General features: G+C 50.6%; 3 protein-coding genes across 3 annotated transcripts; 1 reads left to right on the top strand and 2 right to left on the bottom strand.

The window, feature by feature from the left end:
* Window positions 1-1,045: 1,045 nt before the first annotated feature.
* COCSUDRAFT_19013 (thiamine pyrophosphate protein domain protein TPP-binding protein) lies at window positions 1,046-8,803 on the bottom strand (the record flags this gene model as incomplete). The annotated part of the gene is made up of 16 exons (XM_005644465.1): window positions 1,046-1,411; window positions 1,857-1,943; window positions 2,313-2,404; window positions 2,840-2,918; window positions 4,175-4,328; window positions 4,835-4,941; window positions 5,282-5,359; window positions 5,645-5,742; window positions 6,115-6,250; window positions 6,698-6,793; window positions 7,151-7,194; window positions 7,456-7,525; window positions 7,851-7,969; window positions 8,114-8,191; window positions 8,414-8,527; window positions 8,710-8,803. The coding sequence occupies 16 exons, from the start codon at window positions 8,801-8,803 to the stop codon at window positions 1,046-1,048; spliced, it is 1,812 nt and encodes a 603-aa protein (XP_005644522.1).
* Window positions 8,804-9,792: 989 nt separating this feature from the next.
* Window positions 9,793-13,087, bottom strand: COCSUDRAFT_58213 (aquaporin-like protein; the record flags this gene model as incomplete). The annotated part of the gene is made up of 8 exons (XM_005644464.1): window positions 9,793-9,983; window positions 10,412-10,571; window positions 11,044-11,178; window positions 11,469-11,645; window positions 11,891-12,011; window positions 12,288-12,359; window positions 12,486-12,654; window positions 12,892-13,087. 8 exons carry the CDS (start codon window positions 13,085-13,087, stop codon window positions 9,793-9,795), a joined length of 1,221 nt encoding a protein of 406 aa, XP_005644521.1.
* A 719-nt stretch (window positions 13,088-13,806) lies between these two features.
* COCSUDRAFT_67655 (MFS general substrate transporter) lies at window positions 13,807-19,483 on the top strand (the record flags this gene model as incomplete). Its single annotated transcript, XM_005644463.1, has 13 exons — window positions 13,807-14,009; window positions 14,135-14,299; window positions 14,410-14,502; window positions 14,730-14,855; window positions 15,110-15,245; window positions 15,504-15,661; window positions 15,965-16,098; window positions 16,476-16,587; window positions 16,905-17,052; window positions 17,590-17,779; window positions 18,132-18,253; window positions 18,561-18,713; window positions 19,290-19,483. The coding sequence occupies exons 2-13, from the start codon at window positions 14,225-14,227 to the stop codon at window positions 19,481-19,483; spliced, it is 1,641 nt and encodes a 546-aa protein (XP_005644520.1). The 5' UTR covers window positions 13,807-14,009; window positions 14,135-14,224.
* Between the last annotated feature and the right edge of the window lie 1,157 nt (window positions 19,484-20,640).

Here is a 20,640-nt window from a genome sequence, read left to right as displayed (position 1 = left end):
CGTCCTGCAGACAAGCTGCAGTTCAAGGCTGCCACAATCCTAACCACCCTTGTTTGACTCGCCAGATCCAAGCAATGTTGTATGCACACATGCAAATTCTGGTGCTCTTTGCATGACTTCTGCATAGGCAATCCAACGGCAAGAAAATCCTGTGAACGAAACCGCTAAAACATATGCATGCTTGTATGCACACATGCAAATGCTGGCGCGCTCAGCATTTGAAAACAAAACTGGAAAAAGCATGATGTTCGCACCAGTTCTGCCTTGTCGGGGCCGCCCGCGTCCTTTGCCTCGGTTTTCTGCTCCTTAGCCGGGGTAGCACCGTCCGTCTGCTTTGCATCTGCCTCCTTCAGGAACTCCTCAGGCTGCTTCAGGATCTCTGCCAGCTGTTTCTTCAGCGCCGGCACCTGTGAGCATTTCAAACCATCCAGTTTGATCAAATCCAGGCACCTCTCATTGCCTCTCTATACTTCAAACCTCAAGGCGGATCATTTTATGGCAGGCAGTTCACACAGAGCTCCGCTCGCCAGAAGATGCGCAGCCTGAGGATTACAGCAGAGAGACCCTCATCCGACCATCTGGCCCAAAAGATATGCAGCTTGCGGGCACATATAAATGTTTGTAACTTTGCATGCATGCAGCTTGCGTACTGGTCAAGAACAGCGACAAATACAGGCATACACCATTTTGCATGAATTGGATAAACAAGAGGAGGGAAGGGAACAGGTGCTCTGACCTGCAGCTGGTCTGTGACCGAGTAGTCAATGGGCAGCTCGATCAGATGCACTCCCTCTGTCGACAGGCAGTGCGACATTATGCCCTCAAACTGTCCCTCCTGCAGCAAAGCATTTCCTTTCACATATTAACCAAGGTGTTTCCTTTCTTGCCTCCCCATACGATGAAGGCAGTCGAAATGGCTGCAGACACGGTGACTCTGTCTTATAAAGTGGCCCAGATAACTGGATCTCAGACCCAAAAGGGTCATTTTTTTACCAAATTTGTCATGTCATGCCTTGAAAGCGTTATTTGTGATGCTCTGACTGCCTCATGTAAGCAGGACAGCATATGATAAAGTCACAAAGATATTGAAGGCTAATAATTGTATTGGGGGCGATATGAACACTGAGCACCGTGCCTGCAATTGAAAATTGTCCTGCTTGGATCTGGCGAGTCCAACAAGGGGTAGGACTGTGGGAACCTTTACCGGCAGCTTGTCTGCAGGGCGCACCTTGTCTCTTGGCAGGAAAAGAGTGAAATTAACAATTATGATCATCACTTGTATGTCTGTCACTGGGGTGTGGGCAGCGCTTGCCTTGCTGATGCGGTAGCCACGAGCGCCGTATGCTTCTGCGTACTGCACAAAGTCGGGGTTGCTCAGGTCCAGGCCGTAGGGAGCATAGCCCACGCCCTCCTGCACGCCCACAGTGAAAGCAGGCTCTCAGACGCCACCATCCTCCAGCAGGAGCACTTAGGAAAGGCGCTGGGCCGGAGAGGTGGAACAGCACCTTTCCAATGATTTCAATGCATGATAAGTTGATGCCTGGCGTGCATGCACAGGGGGCCTCGAGCTGAGTCTTCACCAGGTGCCAGGGAACACAAGCCATGGGCAGATGAATAAACAGGAGTTCTCAGAGGAAGCTAAGATGACATACAAGAATAAACTAGAGGCCCAAGAATCCAGAGAACCCCAATGATAGCCATTTCAACCGGCCACCACGGCGTGCGAAATCCGTTGAAATCCGTTGGACTTAAGCCACATCTCATACACCACCTCTTCGTGCCTCTTGTTAGCAAGGTCCACACTGCTAATCACCACCTCAACGTGCTTCATCGGGGGTAGGAGAGCAAGAGCTCACCGCCTTCCATTTGATCATGCCATAGGCGCTGTCGTTGAGCAGCAGCACGATTATGTGCAGCTTCTGCTCCACCGCCGTGATTAACTCCTGCCCAGGTCAAGCAATTGTTCGTACTTAATCATCCGCACAATTCCTCTCATTATTGTTGGATGCCGGTGGTCGGCACCGAATGTGTTGCAGTTCTACCACAAGCTGCGAGCTGTCTGCAGGTGTACCCCGTGAGCTTGCATCTCAGATATCAAGAGCTTAGTAGAGATTTTCTGGCAATTGATGCCAATCTAAAAACAGTGCTGGGGATCAGAGCTCAGATCTGGACTGTTCAGCAAATCTGATGACGAATTCAGAGGTGTTAAACTTGAATTTCTGCGCCCTAAACCGCGCTAGGGAGGATCACATTGGAATCACTGGCGAACAGAGTACACAATGCCATGAAAAGAGGTTGCTGAAGGAGCCCACCTGGGAGTTCATCATGAAGCCGCCGTCGCCCACAACAGCAATCACCGTGTGATCCTGCCTCACCATCTTGGCACCAATGGCAGACGGCAGCCCTGCACATTCCCAAGACACCCTCACTGTAATTGCACACCAGCTAGAGACCCCTGCCTGAAATGTTGCTTGCTATCAAGTGAGTCTTCCTTGGATCCACCTGAGGCAAGGGACTACCGTATGCAAATATGCTGCAGGACTTGGCTGCTCAGAGCACTGCTTGAAACCTGTCAGGGTTGTAACTCCACACCCACAGACGACGTGTCAATCTGATCGTGAGATGTGGCCTTGATGATTATTGATGATTGGTCATGGAAGTTGAAGTGATCGTAGATGTACGCCCCTGATCGTCGATTGGATATTCTGCTTGTGAAAATTTCTTTCTAATTTTTGTTTAGGGTTTAGGATTTAGGGTTGATGCCAGCTGGCCTCTGCGAGGAGCACAATACTGTGCCTCCACAATGAAAGTGACAAATATTCAAAGAAGTGTGACTCACCGGCTCCCATGGTGGCGAGAGCGTTGTCCAGCAGCAGCGTGTTGGGCTTGTAGGCTGGATACTGCCGCGCAAACCACACCTGCCAGCACACCAGCCATGCACTTCATTTTAGTTGCACCATACGGATTTGGCCATTCGGCATACGGTGAATATTCGGTATATTCGGCAATTTGGGCCAAAATAGGCCGTTTTTGACCGTATTCCATATATTTTAATACCGTATGACCGTATATTCGGCCGTATATACGGTCCCCAAAAAGTGTTCTGACCGAATGGTGCAACTATGACTTCATGTATGTGCAGCTTTCCTGAACATACTCTTTTTCATGAGCAAGCACACGCCAGTAAGATCCTACTGTGCTCAGTTTACTACTTACACCTTTGCATGAATTGGCGGGCATGCCGCCCATGTGCCAAACGCAATGGCCTCAAAAGGAAATATGCTAAAATTAGAAAAGAAGAATTGCAAGGCAGTTGCACAGCATGAGCACAGGCCTGACAAAGGTCGAGCCCTTCCCTTGCTGGCATGCATCTTATCTGGAGAACCAGAAATAAACCCAAATCAAATTATAGAGAAAGATGATGGAATCTTCAAGGCAGAGCGAGCGCAACAGAACAGAGAAATGGTTGTTTTGAAGAAATTCTGCTTACAATCACAGCAGCAGGCATGAATGAATTACTTCCTTTTGATTGCATGCATTTGGTTCTGAAAATCAACTTCAGCAGAATCAAGGAAGAATGTCGCGCCCCTTGTAGAGGCCGTTGTTGAGGCAGAGGATGGTGTCTTCGGGCACGGATTGGCATGCCTCTTCATTTAGTCATACGCCCCAAAACTTACAAAAGCCCGAAAAGAGTATTTCACCTACCTTGTAGAGGCCGTTGTTGAGGCAGAGGATGGTGTCTTCGGGTACACAGACTGGCATGCCTCTTCATTTAGTCATACGCCCCAACACTTATAAAAGCCCCAAAAGAGTCTTTCACCCACCTTGTAGAGGCCGTTGTCGAGGCAGAGGATCGGTCTTCGGGCACAGGCTGGCATGCCTCTTCATTTAGTCATACGCCCCAAAACTTACAAAAGCCCGAAAAGAGTATTTCACCTACCTTGTAGAGGCCGTTGTTGAGGCAGAGGATGGTGTCTTCGGGTACACAGACTGGCATGCCTCTTCATTTAGTCATACGCCCCAAAATCTTAAAAAGCCCCAAATGAGTATTTCACCTACCTTGTAGAGGCCATTGTTGAGGCAGAGGATGATCTCCGGGCACAGAATGGCATGCTTCTTCAATTAGTCATACGCCCCAAAACTTATAAAAGCCCCAAAAGAGTATTTCACCTACCTTGTAGAGGCCGTTGTCGAGGCAGAGGATGGTGTCTTCGGGCACGGATTGGCGCAGGAGAGCCACGACGCCAGGGGGACTCATTGGGATGCTGCGGTCATCGGTGCCCTTGGACACGTGCTGCGCCATTTGCTGCTTCACATAGCAGAAGTACCTGCATGCACGCAGTTGAAAAGAAAAACCAGGTTCAAAACCCCAAACCCGAACAATTAATGATCTTCTTCATTCAGAGTCAAGACCAGGGTCAAACGGTGGATCCTGGCCAGGGTCCATGGTTTTGACCCTTGATCCATGTCGCCTGAATAAATGTTTTCGCCGTGTTCATGCCAATCTCTGCAGTCCTGCCATGACAAAAGAACAGGCCCACGCCCAGTGGGAACCACAGCGCGGTGTGAATGTCACATGCAAAGTGCAGAGCTGCCTTCATGGCAGGCTTGAGGCAACTTGAGATGGAGCACACACATGAAATTTCCTGTGAAGTGCTTCACTGGCATTTTCACAGTGCATGCTGCATCTCAAGCAGCACCATGGCATAAACTTTGCTCCACCCCTTCCCCTCTCTCTTGAAATCTTTCGAGGAAAAAACCCGACCTGAAGTTTCAATATATAACGTTGCATCTTGTGAGAGTCACAGAATATTGTTAAGGTCCAAACCTCTACCTGAGGTCCCATGTTGGTGTCCAGTCCTTGAGGCTCTCCTTGATCTGCCAAACGGCGTTGCCTATGTCGCCCACAACCTCCAGCTGGGGGAAATACACCGGGTCCACCTGCAATTTGAATAAGCAGCATTAAATTTCATTTATTTTTCATTTTTCCACTGCACATGCATTGTCCCTGACACCTCTTTCCAGAGAGTCTCATTTAGACCTGCGAGTTCTTCTTACAAACACAGTCGTCTTGAAAACAATAAATTTTATCGGCACCCTCAGGGCATGCTATCTCTTATGTACCCAGCAACACTCTCAAGCTCAGGATCCAGTGGCCTGCTATAACCGGTGCAACTTACTCTTGACCGAGCAGACTGAACAGAGGAGTTTTGGGACAATAAGTCGAGTTAAATGAGTTCTAAGAGCGATTTTATTTAGATTTGAATCAAGAGGAGCGCACCACTGCTGAGAAGTAGTTGATGTGGATGACCTTGCGCTCGTCCTGGGGCTGCATGAAGAATGGCGGCTTCTCCACCGTCTGTGAATTCAAATTCAAACTTAAACACAGACCTATATATAAAAGTAATGATGATGACAGGAATATTGCATGGTTCAAACGCCAAAGATGCTTTCCCATGCACACAGTCCTTATCAGCAACAAGCACATTCCACGCATGACACGTGCCGCTTCCCATTCTTGCACGAAGACTCTTGTGTTTTGAATCGTCCCTCTTCCCCAGACCCTGACCCCAAAGGGCACTCAGGGGTGTGTAATTCGAATTTTCAACACCAGGCAGAGGTCAGGCATTGAGCATAGACTCACGTCGTGGCCGACCATGATGATGAGGTCAGCGTGCTTGATGCAGACGTGGATGAAGTCACCATCACTAATCGCCGCTGTGCCCATGTACCGTGGATTCCCTGTGCAAGCATGCAACACTCACATCATGCAAACAGCAGTCTTGCACTGCTTGCATGCTTTGCTCTCACTCTGTCGCTTGACAGGGCACTTGATCAAGGCAGGAACCTTTCACTCATGACCGTGCATGCATAAACAACGACTTCTGAGAAACTGAAAAGAGGTCTACACAAATCCCAAGACAACTGATGATCAGGTATGCATGATTGAAAAGGTGCAGAAGCAGTGTTTGCAAAGTACTGAAGCAAGGCAAGCTGCATGCAGAGCGCCGAGGCACCCAAAACTCTTTGCATGGGCCGCGCACTCTGCTCAAGCCTTTCCAAGACATCCAGTAGAACTACAGAGCTTAACAAAAAAAAGGGAACGTTGCGCACGTGAGTCGATGACGCCCTTGCCGATCTGGGTGTCGCAGAAGGGCAGCTCTGTAGAGTCCACCAGCTGCCGCAGCATGTTGCTTGTCATCTTCCTGTTGGCGCCCGCGCCGATCACCAGCAGCGGGTGCTTCGCCGCCTGCGCAGCAGTGACAGACCTTAGAATATATAATAACAAATATGACATGTCTAGGCTGAATGCAATTCCTTGTCGTCAAAGGAAACAAGCATGTGCTCTGCATATGCATTCTTCAAATTTTCCACAAAAGCATGCCTTCCTGCAATTTTTACTCTATTTGTCACCAGCGAAGGGGTCCTGCCAAGCAGCATGACCATCCCCTTTCCTAAACAAAGGACGTATCTGTCTTGCCTGTGCCTTGCCAAATCTGCCGTGCTGCCTTTCCTTCAAGACCCCAGCAAGATGCTCCAGCAAGGCAGGACACTTCAGGGGAAGCCGATCAAAGGAGCCTTCCCCTAAGCAGCTGCTGGTCTCCCCTTGACCCCCCTTGGCACTCTATATTCCACAGTATAGCCGAGGGTGCATACCGTATTAGCATAAGCTAAGCATGCAAGCTTGATCTCTTACCTTGATCATGTCCACTGCTCGCTTGATGGCCTTGTCCTCTGGGATGGGCCGCCGAACTTTGTCCACGTGATACACCACTGCATCAGTCGCATGCACCTGCGCAGAAAAATGCCCAGAGTTTCATTAATCTCAACCCATTTCTATCGGTTTTTCACCCTTCCATAAACCCTGAATTATTCTCCCAAAACCCTAAGTCAAATGTAATTTTAGGAAAGAGTGCCTAAAGGGATCCCTATCGCGCAATACTTTTGAATTACAGGGAAGCTGCACCGCATACAACGCACACATGCTCACGCTAAAATGTTTGAACATAGGCTCAGGGAAATAGGCCCCAATCAGGTGTTCTCCAGCCCACTTCTCAGCAATAAAATTGCGCCGATCAAGAATGTCAGAGGTTTTGTGAAGATTTCAATTTGCATGAGGTTAGAGCCTGCAAGTCATAGGGCCCTGCACCTCCTGATGTGCGATGTCTTCTGGCAGCTCGATGTGTGCAGCACCTGCCCCGTCCAGAGCCATCAATCTTAGATCACTTTGTTAACAGAAAGTCAGTGCTCAAGAACATATGAGAAAGGGCAGAGAAAATTTTCTATTTTGCCAGAAAGGGAGTTTTCGTCTGGACCCTAAGGCCACAAATGAACTCTAGGTGGGGCAATCTTCAACATTACATTCAAGGCAGGGATGCTTAAAAAGACAGTCCTTGCTTGGTCTATGGGGATCATATGGGGATCATGTGCAGTGCGAAAGGGGGTGGTGCATACCGGGGCGTTCCTCCTCTGACCTCCTGAAAGCCTCTCTGACTGCGGCGGACACCAGGGAGCCGTCCGCTATCTGCCATCATCAAACATTTCTTATCAGTGACTATTCGTAAGCGTTAGTATCAGACTGCAGAGGGTCTAGAGCATCAATTTATTAAGCTCCAACGTGAATTTATCCAGCTCTGACAGCACTTCTTTAGCCAAAAGCAGGTAATCTAATAGTTAGCACATGTAGGGCCCAGAAGATGTGGCCTGCGTGTATGCCCTATGGACTTTGGCTTTGATTTTGGCGATCTGAATAATGATGATTATTATGATATTCAGACTAAACACAAGGCTGTGCAATTTTGTGAACCGCTCAAGGACAGGACAAGCAAACGAGGGACCAGGCAAGGCACCTGTTTGGAGAATTTGGTGATGGGCTTGAGCAGGGAGATGATGTCCACGATCTGGAAGGCCCCCTGCTTGCTCTTCAGGATGGGCTTCTGACCCGTGATGAACAGTGCCGGAAAGGCGCCTGCAAAAAAAGGGAAACATTCTGCCCTCGTCACGGGAATATAGCCAGCATAAGACGGTTTCTTTCAGATGGACAGCAATCAAAGTGCCAGAAGCTTGCAGGCACTGCAGATAGGAATAGAGAGAATAAGGAAATAGAGCGTACCGAGCTGCGAGTATGCCACAGCTGTAGAGAAATTGGTGGCACCGGGGCCCAGCGTGCTAAGCGCCACGCCTGCCCTGCCTGACTCAGCACAAGGCAACGAGTGACCACAAGTTTGCAGCCTTTACAACTTGCAGGCGACAAATGTCCAGAACCCCAGGTGCACCTCCAAATAGTAAGCATCAGCGCACATGCATGCAAGAGCATGCAAGTGCTCTCGGGACAGCAGTGCCAAAAAAGGTGCATTGAATGCAAGGGGAGTAGATGTAGGGAGAGCTGAGACTGTGGAGTAAAAGCAGTCACCTGTGAGGCGGCCCACGGTGGCTGCCATGAAGCCGCCAGCCTGCTCATGACGCACTGTCACCAGCTTGATCTTGCTCGTCCTCAGGGACTCCACCAGGTCGATGTTCTCCTCGCCTGCACAGTGTCACATGTATGATATAAAATAGCATCAAAAAGAGGATTTTATGATTTTGCATCCCAGCATTTGTTTGGTTTGTGTATCGATGCTGGGTTGCACATGAGACGTGCTAGATGCTGTGTACATCAGCCTGGACGCATGCAGGTGAGGCGGACCAGCATGAGCAGGGAGAAATCACCTGGAAGTGCAAAGATAAACTCCACTCCTTCGTTCTCAAGGGCAGCGACGAAGAGATCGGATGTCTTCATCGCCTTGCCGAAGACGGTTGCCATTCTGTACAAGGCCAATTAAGAGTGTGACTCACAGCTCAACAAGGATTTGAATCACCAATTTAACATTCATTCTAACATTCTGGCTATAGCGTATCGATTGGGGCATTGGGGTGTCTATGCATGTCATTACATTGCGGCACTCTTGCGAGCATCCGCAATCGCACCTGGACTGCAATAATTGTATTGGATGTATTAAATGTTCAGTAATTTCGCACTCAATGTGCCGTTTTTTCCGTCCTCGAGTCCGCTGTCAGCAGGGTCACAAGGTTGCAGATCGAAGTTCAGCCAAGATGAAATCTTTCGGAAGATCAAAATAGGATTGTTTTTAAAGTTGAAGGCAATTCCTAAACGTTCCAAGATAATTTCTTACTTCATACGGCAAGATCCGTGCCGATTTTGCTCATGACGAGAGCCTTCTAATGCTCTACGGACTGTCCGAATAAGCAACCACTGATCCAGCGAGGGTTCACCCTTTGACCAAGGGGAATCCACTTGTGCGCCTTGTGGCTCGCAAAAGCACAGCAAAATCTTCATTTTCGCTTCAAAATCTTCAAGCCCATACTGCATGCTAGCGTACCTATCAATCATATATAACAGTGCAGGGACACCGAAGTTGAGCCATGCTTGCAGTAGTTCTCAAGAGCAAAACACGCATGCGCCGGCGTTTCTCAATACTTCGAAGTCGAATTCTAATGATCACAGATCAGCATGGCATGCGCATTACCCATCATGATATTGCTCGCACAGACTGTTGAAAGGCTGTATTCCCATGACTAATGGCTACACCTTGCTGTCAGCTGAAAGCTCGGCATTTCTTAGAGATGTACAGTGCTGGCCGCGACATTGTCAGTTGCACCCTGCATGATTTCTAAATGACACTGCCAGTGTCATGGGAATCACCATGGCTGAGAAACAAACGAGAACCCTCCTGGTACCAATCAGCCCCAAGGCCCACAGTCTGCAGGGCAATGTAAGCCTCAGTCACACCATTAGTGCACCGGGGCCACGATGTAGATCTCATTGATCTTCTTATACAGCGCTCCGCCCACGAGGCCGCCCACAAAATTTGCAGTTACCGGCACCCACGCGTAACCCCACTCGGAGGGGCCCTTGCCAGCGATCGGCAGCACCCAGTGCATCAGCCGCGGCCCAAAGTCCCTGGCCGGATTGATAGCATTCCCTGCATACAACAAAATATTATAAAGTTTCCCTGCAGATGCAAGCTGCGCATGCAGGCAAGCTGCATGTCAACGGCTGCTTAACTTCCACCCATTGTTGGACTCGCCAGATGCAAGCAAGACCCAATCAATCTTGGGCACAAGGCTCACTATTGATAGCCGGGGGAAACAATGGGCCCAAACGTACTCACAACTACTGCTTGCATGGCTTCATGCGTGATTGAGCAGGCATGCAATCTCTTGCACAAGTTGCAGTCCTGAATGACAGGGGGCTCAGAAGAAGGGAGCCCTTCCATAACATAGACCTTCCGCAGATGTGCATGAAGCCAGGATGATGTGCTGTCCATGCCATCATCATAAATAATTTAAATGCGTTGCTATCCTCTCATTTCACAATATTCATAGTCATTTCTGAAAAAACCGAGGATACCTGTGGGCCCAGCAGTGCCGAGGAGTAGCACCACAATGAACAGCCCAACGTAGAATGCTTTCATGGGCCCCCACAGAGCAGCCAGCTCCCCAGTCAGCGCTGCACCGCGCCCATCAATCAGCTTTGCCCCAACAAACAGTACCGCCATCGCCAGAAACTCCTGCGCAGCATTCTCATGACTCAGCCAGTTCATGTGCATGCCATCTGCTTTGTTTGCTTGGATTTATACTCGTCAGATTTAATGCTGCGGATAGGAGGCTACTGCTGATTAACACTCACTGCACGTGTTTCAGGCAGGCTTTCACTCTGTTGTGCTGATCTCTGTATACCCACGCTTCAGCTGTAGTGTCCCTTTGTCTGCTTGCTTTATTTCACTGTTTTTTGACAGCCATGGCAACCAAAGCCTTCCTATGATCAAGAAAGGGTAAGGCAAGCTGAAATGCACTGCGCATGTACTTCCCATCATTCAATAGACCAGGGCCTTGACTGCATAAAAACTGGCCTGGCCTCTGGTAGGGGAGTATTTCTATGCAAGGTGGCAACAACAGACGATTCTGAATCATCCCATCATATAATTGAAAGCCCCCTGACAAACCCTTGGCATGCATACTTTGCCAGAAGAGGCAGCGCACCACGATCCAGTTGAAGAAGGGCGAGCGGATGCCGGGCCGGGTGGCAAACACCGACAGTTTCGCATTCTGATCTGCGATCACCACCGCTCTGTACAGCGCATCCAGTCGGAGCCTCTGGTCATCCTGCGCGCTGACCTGGCACCCGCATGGACATTACTAATCAAAGAGAACGCTTGAAACGTGGAGCTCGCTTAGTGAGGCAGGTAGGCATCTCAGCTACATGATGATCGATGCATGTATTGTAGTACATCAAACAGAATATGATGTCATGCATCTGTTGTGCATGTGCCGTGACACACTTGCCGTGACACACTTGCCGTGACACACTTACCACTGCAACTAAGCATTGCGAAAGACCTGAGCAAGGATTAAAAGTGACAAGGCGTTTGATACAAAGCAGCCACAGGGATGTCATGGGGCCATACCTTCTCAACATCTGTTTTGGAGGTGGCAGCCCCATTCTGCATGTCCAGTGTTATGGAAGTGCTGTCCGGTGAAACCGCACTCGCTGATCTCGTCAAGTGGGGTATGTGAGCGGCCGCCGCAGTCGTTTCCCCGCCCCCCAGATCGTAGGCTTTCAGGCGATCGTGCATGTCGCACACCTGCAGCGCACATCATGTGCTGAAACTCTGTGCGCTGCATCCCCAGTGCCGACAGAATCTCTCTATTTGACTGGACCTGATCTTACTTCAGTCGGGATATGTGCATGCTGGCATGTTGCGACGGCGTGTCAGGCGGTCTGCATGACAGCTGCCTACAACGCAGATGAGCAGAAGTGTGCGCACAAGCAAGGCTGCTTGAGCAGAGGCACTTAGCGATAGTACAATGAAGTACAATGGCACAGCACCTGGACAGATCGGCGCCTGAGGAAGCCTTCTGGTCCGGTGAAGGCGTCGTGTCCGAGCGCGTGCTCTATGAGCGACGCATGGTACGGCTCATGCACCTTTGCCGGCTGCAAGAGATAGTACCTGGTCCATCAAATTAATAAGTTGGGACTGCCAAATCTCTGACGGAATGCAAACAGATTACAAGCTTTTTATGCGAAGATGCGCAGTGTAAGAGAATGCCTACACGACCGAAGAGCCTCAGGTGACTCCCAACAGGTCTTTAAATGCAAAAATGAAGACAAACGTGCACACATAACCATTAAGGTGGCACTTCTCCAAGCTTGCTGAGAACATGCGCAGAGAAATTGAACAGCACTCACAATCCCGGCAATGCTCAGGAGCAGTGCGCAGTCTTACCTGATGTCCTTCAGAGCATCCGCAATGCCCTTGCTGGCTGCTGCGTGCGGCCGTGTATCATATGAGGAGATACTGCACAAGAACAAATCACCGTCACCCTCTGTCACCAAACACATTGTGTCTGTTGCACACCTCTCATGCAGGGCAAATGCACTACTACCAGAATGCAATGCGCCGTGCGAGTGACGGCTTGCGCACTTGAGAGCATCGCGTGGGAGGCTGTCTCTGCTCCTGAGGAGGGAGTCGTGGGTGCCGTGTCCTGGAGGTTCAGGCAAAGTCTTGAAGTGCGGCAGGTAGTGGATCCAGACAAGGAGTGCGCCAACCATCGCCCCGCCTAGCTCCGCAGCTGACAGTGCAAAGAAGTCCGCTGCAACACGCACAAATCAAAGCCTCAATCTCCGCAGCAGACCTCAACAAGAGCTAATGGATTGCACCTGGTCAAAGTATGCAATGCCTAGCAATGCCAAGTTGTGGTGCATCTTGAAAGAGCCAGAAGGCCACGAAGGAAAGTGGCAAAGGTAGACAGAAATGCCGTTCTTACCATTGTTTGATTAATGGTGTGGTATGACAGACACAACACAGGATGAAAATGAGAGAGGCTTACCGGCGTCGACTTCACCGATGAGCCACAGCCCCAGCACAAAGGCAGGGTTCATGTGAGCGCTGACACCATTCCAGATTGCCAGGCTCACAAAGAAAGCAAAGCCGAAACCGAACGCTGTCCAGCCGAAGCCCATGCCCTGACCCTTTGTGTTGGACAGCAGTTCATTGGCCAGGCAACCCTCCCCCAGAAAGACCATTAGCCCTGTGGCCAGTGCTTCTGTTCCACATCTAGCACCCAGGCTGTAAGGGCCATGGTAGCCCATGATTATACCCTAAGCGTCTGAAGGTGAAAAGAGTTTCTAAAGTATTACCACTGTGCAGTGGTGTGTATGAAGTAGATCGAAAGGCGATCTTTGCTTGTGCACTATCCCATCGGCACGGATGTCGTCATAAGATTTGCCACCTTCCTCTCCCATAAATCACGTGGTGCTCAATGAAGGAATAGAGAACGATAGTTTTATTCCTCAAGGCGTTCTATATCATAGGAGTGCCTTTCGACAAGTACACTCGCACAGTGAACCTAGCCACGATTATTGCTGATGAGTTCTTGTTCACTAAGGGAGGCAGTAGGGCGCAATTCGATTCCTTTGTCTTGATCTTCGACAGCTGATACTCACCTGCACCGTTTACCTCGGACAATAGCAATGCAATCGCGTAGCCACGGCTTGACATGGTGCACATATTCGATGGCGTGCCGGAATGCTTGCATGCAACGACTGTTCCTTGACCATTACCAATTGCGCTTTGCTCAGCAAAGCCTTTGCATTCCCCACTCTTTTCTGAGCTTTCATTACGAAGTTGATGATATCTCTATATTTACCTCCTTCTAAAAATATCTGTGTGCTTCCCAACTTTCGCAATCGGTATTCCATCAGTCTTGTATTCTATCCACTTGCCCACTTAACCTCCGAAAATCCTTTTAAACTCGATTTATAATCCGAACAATGATATTAGAAGGGATCTCGGGCCTTTGTTGAGGTTGCAAGCTGGTTGTACCGGACATCTGTACCCATTGGTTCTGGCCAGACAGACTTGCAACGTTATTTCAGGGCACAGTCTGCCGTCACACGAAAATTTCACATTCATAGGTGGAAGAGACCTTGGCGCGCCGGATCTTAGGTGAACACTCAGCCTGACACTTTGATGGGCACCGATGCACCTCCACCTGTCCACCTGTCCACCTGCATATTTCAGATAAACGTCCCAGTTTAACCAAATTGAAGTCTGATTTTCTTGCGCTGTAGGTTAGCCGGGCAGAGACGAGGTTTCTGGTGGCAGTGATGGGGGACGAAAGGCTATTGCCCTGACACCAGTGACAGAGCCCCACTACCAGGATGGCAGCTTTGGCACGCATGAGGACGACCGTGCTGCTCAACCTGGCTGCCATTGTGGAGCGGGCTGATGAACAGGCAGGCTGGCTTCCATAATCGCACTGCTCTGTGACGTGCTGCCATGCATATAGATTTGGGAGTATCTTGACCATGCGTGTGAATGGGGGATATGTCTGTGTCCATCACAGGTGCTGCCAGCGGTGTATCTGTTCATTGGGCACTCGCTGCGGGCCACACCTGCTCAGCTAGGCACTCTCACACTCTGCAGAGCCATGGTCCAGGTGCGCTGCCAGGCATCCGATGGGAAAACGAGCAGCATCATTGCAGCACCTTGAAGGGGCAACAGTGCCCTACAGTGCATTCTGGCGTGGCTGAGAACTTCCACACGAAAGCTGCTTGATATGACATGCCCAGTGGGGATGTCATTCTTGTGTCATGGTATGGCGCCACGGACAAGAAGGGTGCAGCCTTTCTGGGAGAGAGATCTGGCTGTGTGGAATTGCTGCAGGCGTTGAGTTCTCCCATCAGCGGGATCCTGGGCAACAACTTTGACCGCACCTCCATCGTCTCCTTTGGATGCTTCCTGTGGGGCGTCATGACAGCTGCTGTGGGCATGTGCACCTCGCTCTCACAGGTGACCAATCATTCTCTCTCCCTTCAAATCACCCTTTATAAAGTGTCATTCCTCATTGCCTTGCATCTACAGCAGCAGTCACGTCCGCTGCAGTTTCTACGAGCCCGATGCCCACAATTGAATCCTCCTTGTTTGGATTGGGCACTTCAAGCACAAGACATGTCTTTGATCATTCTCTTAATCTGCATATACCTTGCCTCTTGCCAGGCATTTCAGGTGAGTGAAATGCATGGTGTGTTTGGCTCCCAAAATAGGCGATGCTGTACTCGGCTGCAAATGGTGTGGGACTGGCGCTGGTCATTCCCTGCGTGCAGTCCCTCATAGCAGACTACAATCCCCCGGAGAGCCGCGGCCGCGCCTTCGGGGTCATGTTCTTCACCTCTGCACTCGGTGCGGCTCCCCTTATTCCCTTTTTATCACACGAAGGCCAACATCTTCACGCACTGGCATGTAGCATCCTCTCGAGGATCTCTTCGCCCATTGATTGGCAAAGAGAACCCTGTGGCGGCCGTCACACGTCACTGCATCTTGCAGGCCAGCAAGGCTTGCTTAGCTGTTCAGATTGGATTGCCTGCAAGCCTTGCAGCGACATGCATCTCTGATTTCTTTTACACGCATCTGTCAGTATGACAGTATCGCCGGGCACAGGGGGGATGGCGGGCGGCTTTTTCGCGACCAATCTGGGCGGGATGCAGATTCTGGGGCTGGAGGGCTGGCGCTGCGCATTCCACCTCGTGGCAGCTCTTTCCATTGTCACCAGCGTTCTTGTGATGTGGCTGGCTGTCGATCCCCGCCGCAAAATTGCGGTGCGTCCTGTTCCCGTGCACTGCACCTGCAGATTATCCATTATTTGAGTACCTTTGAGTAAAGGCTGCATGGGACCATGCAGATATTCCCATAAGTGAGCTGTGCATATGCTCGTGTTCTGCTGGCTGCTGACACATTGTAAAGAGCAGCACCTTCTGTGGATCAAGTTACATCCTTCAGAGAAGTTGCAGTCTTGGTGTTCAATGCTCTCAGAGTTCCTGGATTGGAGCAGGGAGGAAACCAAGAAGGTGCATGGAAGGGTTTGCATTCTTGAAGCGCTGATGTGGCAGGTGTCAATGCAGGGGATGATCTCGCCGATGAATTTGGGCGACGGGTCAAAGCTGAGGCTGACTGATGACGGCGAGGTGCCCGCGGCAAATTTCCCCTCGCTAAAATTGCCTGGGCAGGCGGACACTCCTGCCAAGTCACGCATCAGGTGCGGCAAGCTTGTTTTCGTGGTGCCTTTCTCTACATCACTGTAGATTTATGTGTCAGTGAAACAATTTGACCTGTTGCATCAAATAGGTTGATTGATACCTCATAATAATTCAATATCACTTGAACATTGAAGACGAATGGTACTTGCCGGTAGTCTTTGTTGGCCTGGTCAGAGCTACGCTAAGGTCCTGGGCGGGCGCTACATACAATGCAATTGCCCTCAGTATCCCTCTCTTGCCTCATGATGTGAAGGCAGTGGTATTTTTCAGCAGAGAGCACATGATCGCTTTACATCGTCCTGCATGCTGAACAGAATAGAAAAGTAATGCTTATTTTGGGTGTACAAAAGGTGACTGATGCATATCCTCCCTGCAGGCTGAACATTGGCGGGCTGGGGGAGGCGCCCGGCAGGCGCAGGGCGGGGGAGGTCCTGGCAGAGGTGCTCAGCGTCATGCGCATCCGCACCTTCCAGATCATCGTGCTGCAGGTGCGCCGCAGAATGCCCTTTCACAGACGGATATTTAGCTGTCATGAAGGGCATCGTTGCACGTCGTATCCGGCAATCTCCTAGCCAAGAAAGAGAGTACAAAAATACAGGGTGCGGGATGCGAGACCGCTACAGGTTACCGGCAACTATCAGTGTGCTGTCCAGCAGCTATGACTCTGAGGCTGAGGTGACTTTTTAGATATGTGCATGTTGTACAGGGTCAGAGGGGTGTGTACTACAGAACCCTCATGCACGAGAGGGATTGACAACAACACGAAAGATTTTCTGAAATGTTCATGTTGTGGGCTGCCCGGCAGGGGATAGTGGGCAGCACGCCGTGGAACGCGATGGTGTTCTTCACACTGTGGCTGCAGCTGACGGGCTTCAGCAATTTTGCCGCCGCTGCGCTCATGGCAGTCTTTGCCGGCGGCTGCGCCCTTGGCGGCCTGCTAGGAGGCTACCTGGGTGCGCGCTCTGCTCCACAAACAAAAAAAACCCAAAGTCCCCTTTACAGGATGCATTCACCTATTGAAGGATGGGAGCAAAGGGGTCAGATCGAATGAAAAAAATGAGGACACTTGTGGAGGTCTTGCTCGGAGACTTCCTGTGTGCGCGCATCTGCTTGCTGAATGTAGGCGGATGTCCGGTGCAAGTCCAAGCTTTTGGGCATTTGCATACAAAGAAGCCTTCTAATTTAGCGCTGTAAGGATTGCCATGCGCGGCTGACCCAGTGCATGGCAGTAGCTCACAATGTGCAGGCTGCACACACAAGCTGAATCACAATCAGTAGCAGCTTGGATGCACATCCATCAATGCACATCCCACTGCCGCCAAGCTGTGGCGACAGAGATGGGGGGTAAAAATGCTTCACGTTATAACCCCCTTGGTGGCGATAAACTTCACATCGCCAAGGGTGGCACCTGCACATGCAGAGTCGCCAAATTTGGCTGCACATGTCTGTTTTTGCAGATATCAGTGCTTACACGTCGATTGATGAAACAGGGGACTACTGCGCGCGGATCTGGCCGGAGCGCGGGCGAATAATGGCGGCGCAGTTCAGCGTTGCTTGTGGCCTGCCCCTGTCGGTGCTGTTGCTGAAGGGGCTGCCTGTGCGCGGCGGAGGGAACGCCGCAGACGGCCTGGTCCCCCTCTACGGCACCGTCATGCTCATCTTCGGCCTGCTCATCAGCTGGTGCGTGCACCGCATGCCTCCCCTCAAAGGCTTATTGAGGTTACACCACTTGTATAGCCACTGCAGCATGGTGCAAGCAGCGCAGTCAACATGGAGTGTGTCTGCTAAATTGACAAGAACGGAAATCTTTTCTTTGAGTTTTTGAGTGCCGCACTCTACTTCAAGGCAATTTTGCGATCCTTTGTTGCCCTGCGGTGTCCTTGAAGCCTCTCCTGTTACAGCTGGCCTGCTAGGTCTAAGCATAGGCCCAAAAGCATCACAGCAAATGGTGGGCCAATTTGCATAGTGCACATGGAAGGTCGCTACCCTAGAAATGTGTCTTGGCTGAGTGTGACTCTGGGTGCATGCGCAGGTGCGGGTCGGCAAACAGCGTGATGTTTGCAGAGATAGTCCCGGAGCAGCTGCGATCGGTGGTGTATGCTTTTGACCGCTCCTTTGAGGGTGCCATTGCTGCATGCGCTGCACCCCTAGTAGGTACGACATCTTCTTATTTGGTGGACCCAAGATGGCCTGCCCTGCCACGCCCTGCCAAGAAGAAGATGTGTCATCATAAGTGTTGTTCTTGGGTCCACCCCGTCATGAGTAACAGCACTGCACATCCGATGAGGCAGACAAGCATGAAAGCACCCACAAAATTATGGCGAACGAGGAGTGCATGCATACACTACAAATCTCTCCTGCAAATTATCGGGACGCTCTCCTCTTTTGCAGCTGTTCTGTTTCCAACGCAGTCAACAAATTGCTGGCAGGTGGGTGACGTTGTGGTTTGTGCGCGCCGCAGGCATGATAGCGGAGCGGGTGTTTGGGTTTGAGGGGCATTTGGAGGAGAGCGTGAAGGATCCTCTCAAGGCCGCGGTCAATGCGCAGGCGCTGGCCAACGCGCTGCTGTGCTGCCTGCTCGTTCCCTGGACCTTCTGCCTCATCTTCTACACCGGTGAAGCCACTCTAGCCAAGTCATCTGTCTAGCCAAGCCAATAGTATAGGCAGTGCATGGAGGCTCTGGGCGTTTGTGGATGTTGCCCCAGACTCCATGTCCAGGAACCGTGATGACAACAGGCGAGCGGAGATGTTCGCCTGGAATTCCTGGAACATCCCCACTCGCCTCTTGTGTCCTCCATTCTTGGACCTGGAGCCTTAGGCACTATCTATGAGTTTAGTGTCCCGTATCCACTCCTGTTGCCTACTCAACCCTCAAAAAAAAAATCAGAAAAGATTGCTGCCAGGAACCTCTCCTTCCTGTGTAGTCTTTCAAACTCTCCGTTCCGCTGGTGCATCCTAATAGTACAACAGAGAGAACCTCCCTTGCTTTTCAGGCTAGCGCCTTGCTATTTTTGCAACCCCTTGTGACAGTGCAGCTGTATGGACTTGATGCTGCATCTTAAACACCCCAGAGAAGCCATCCTCATTACCGTTTGCACAAGAATGAAAGGCTTCTAGCTACTGGCTAGCATGCAGGCATCAAGTTGCTGCGGATTCCTTCTCTTACTGCCTTGCTCTGATTTACGTGCAGGGCTGTACAGGCATTTCCCGAGGGACAGGAGGAGGGTGGGCGCACCCCCGCTGGGCGCCGATGCAAAGATCTCGGGGCAGTCGCCGCGGCCGTCGCCGGCATCAGTCATCATCGTGGGCGCGGGTTCGGGGGCGTCCTCTGGCAGCGGCAGCAGGGAACGCCTCGCGCCGCGCTCCGGCCACCTCAGCGACTGATGTGGCATCTGGCTTGCCTGGACAGGCTGCTCCCTTCTTAATTTTATATCAGCTGTACACATGGCAGAGTTGCCTGATGAGGCAGCTGACTGACAGTGATCCCTAGATGGCTGCTCTGAGAGGATGTGTATGCCAGGGCTTGCCATCTGCTTCTGCCTGCAGGCAGACAGCTGTATTCAGAAGTCAGATTCTGGATCTAAACAATGATGCACATCAGCGCTGTGAGGCCCCACGCCCATCTGTTCAGTGTTTTTTCCGAGAAGTCACTGACAGGGGGATGAATTTGAGGTGGTATTACCGGTGTTCATTCTGGTCGGTGCCGGAGGCCATTTACCGATTTATCTACAAAATGACTGTACACTTAGCATTTTTTGGGGATACGCTAGCTGGGTGGAGTGCGATTGTATCGGTGCTGCTCTTGAACTGTGCTCCAAACCTTTTCAATGAACATTCAAGAGATTGAATGCGGGCAGCGGGAATTTTGTTTTGCATGTAAACATGTATAGTATCAATGATGTCGACCTGGTCTGTGGGGAACATCAGGTACTGGTCGTGCAGCATTTGCTCAGCCACAAAGTGCACTCAGTGGGCTTGACAGTGGGGGCTTGGCAGTGAAATGAAAAGGAACCTAAAGTCCCAAGTCCGAGGCTCGAGGCTGGGGGGCCCAAATCAGGAACACCCCATTGCCACTGTTGATCTCCTAGCAAAGTTTTGTTGGTGTAATGGTCGTGCTTTACATTCAAAGTTTCTTTAGGACGTCATGACCATAATCTTTTTCACAGTCAATTAACGCAGGTACTTGCACATTTTTGCAGTGCACTTAACTACAAAGATCGTGCCCATAGTTGGTACTGCAGTACACTCTTCACCCCTACTTTACAGTGGTAAACTTAATTATGTAAACTCCCTCATGCAAAAATACTGAGCTTTGTGATTTCAAAGCAACCTCGGCATCAACAAAGCAAAGTTAAAGTCAGCTAAACGCACCAACATGCTTTCAGGGTCGTCTCAACGCACACGTTCATGACGTCAACAATATACATGCTGGGAATAATGCACATCTGTTGCAGATATTGATATAGCCCAACCACCGTAGTTACAGCTGTTGCACTGCCAACTTACGTCACCCCAATCTCAGGCGCGTCTGGCTGCTTCCG

The sequence above is a fragment of the Coccomyxa subellipsoidea genome (genome assembly GCF_000258705.1).
Source record: "Coccomyxa subellipsoidea C-169, whole genome shotgun sequence".
NCBI classification, from domain to species: Eukaryota; Viridiplantae; Chlorophyta; class Trebouxiophyceae; family Coccomyxaceae; genus Coccomyxa; species Coccomyxa subellipsoidea.
Note: the sequence above shows the minus strand (reverse complement) of the source record. Positions and strands in the feature narration are given on the sequence as shown.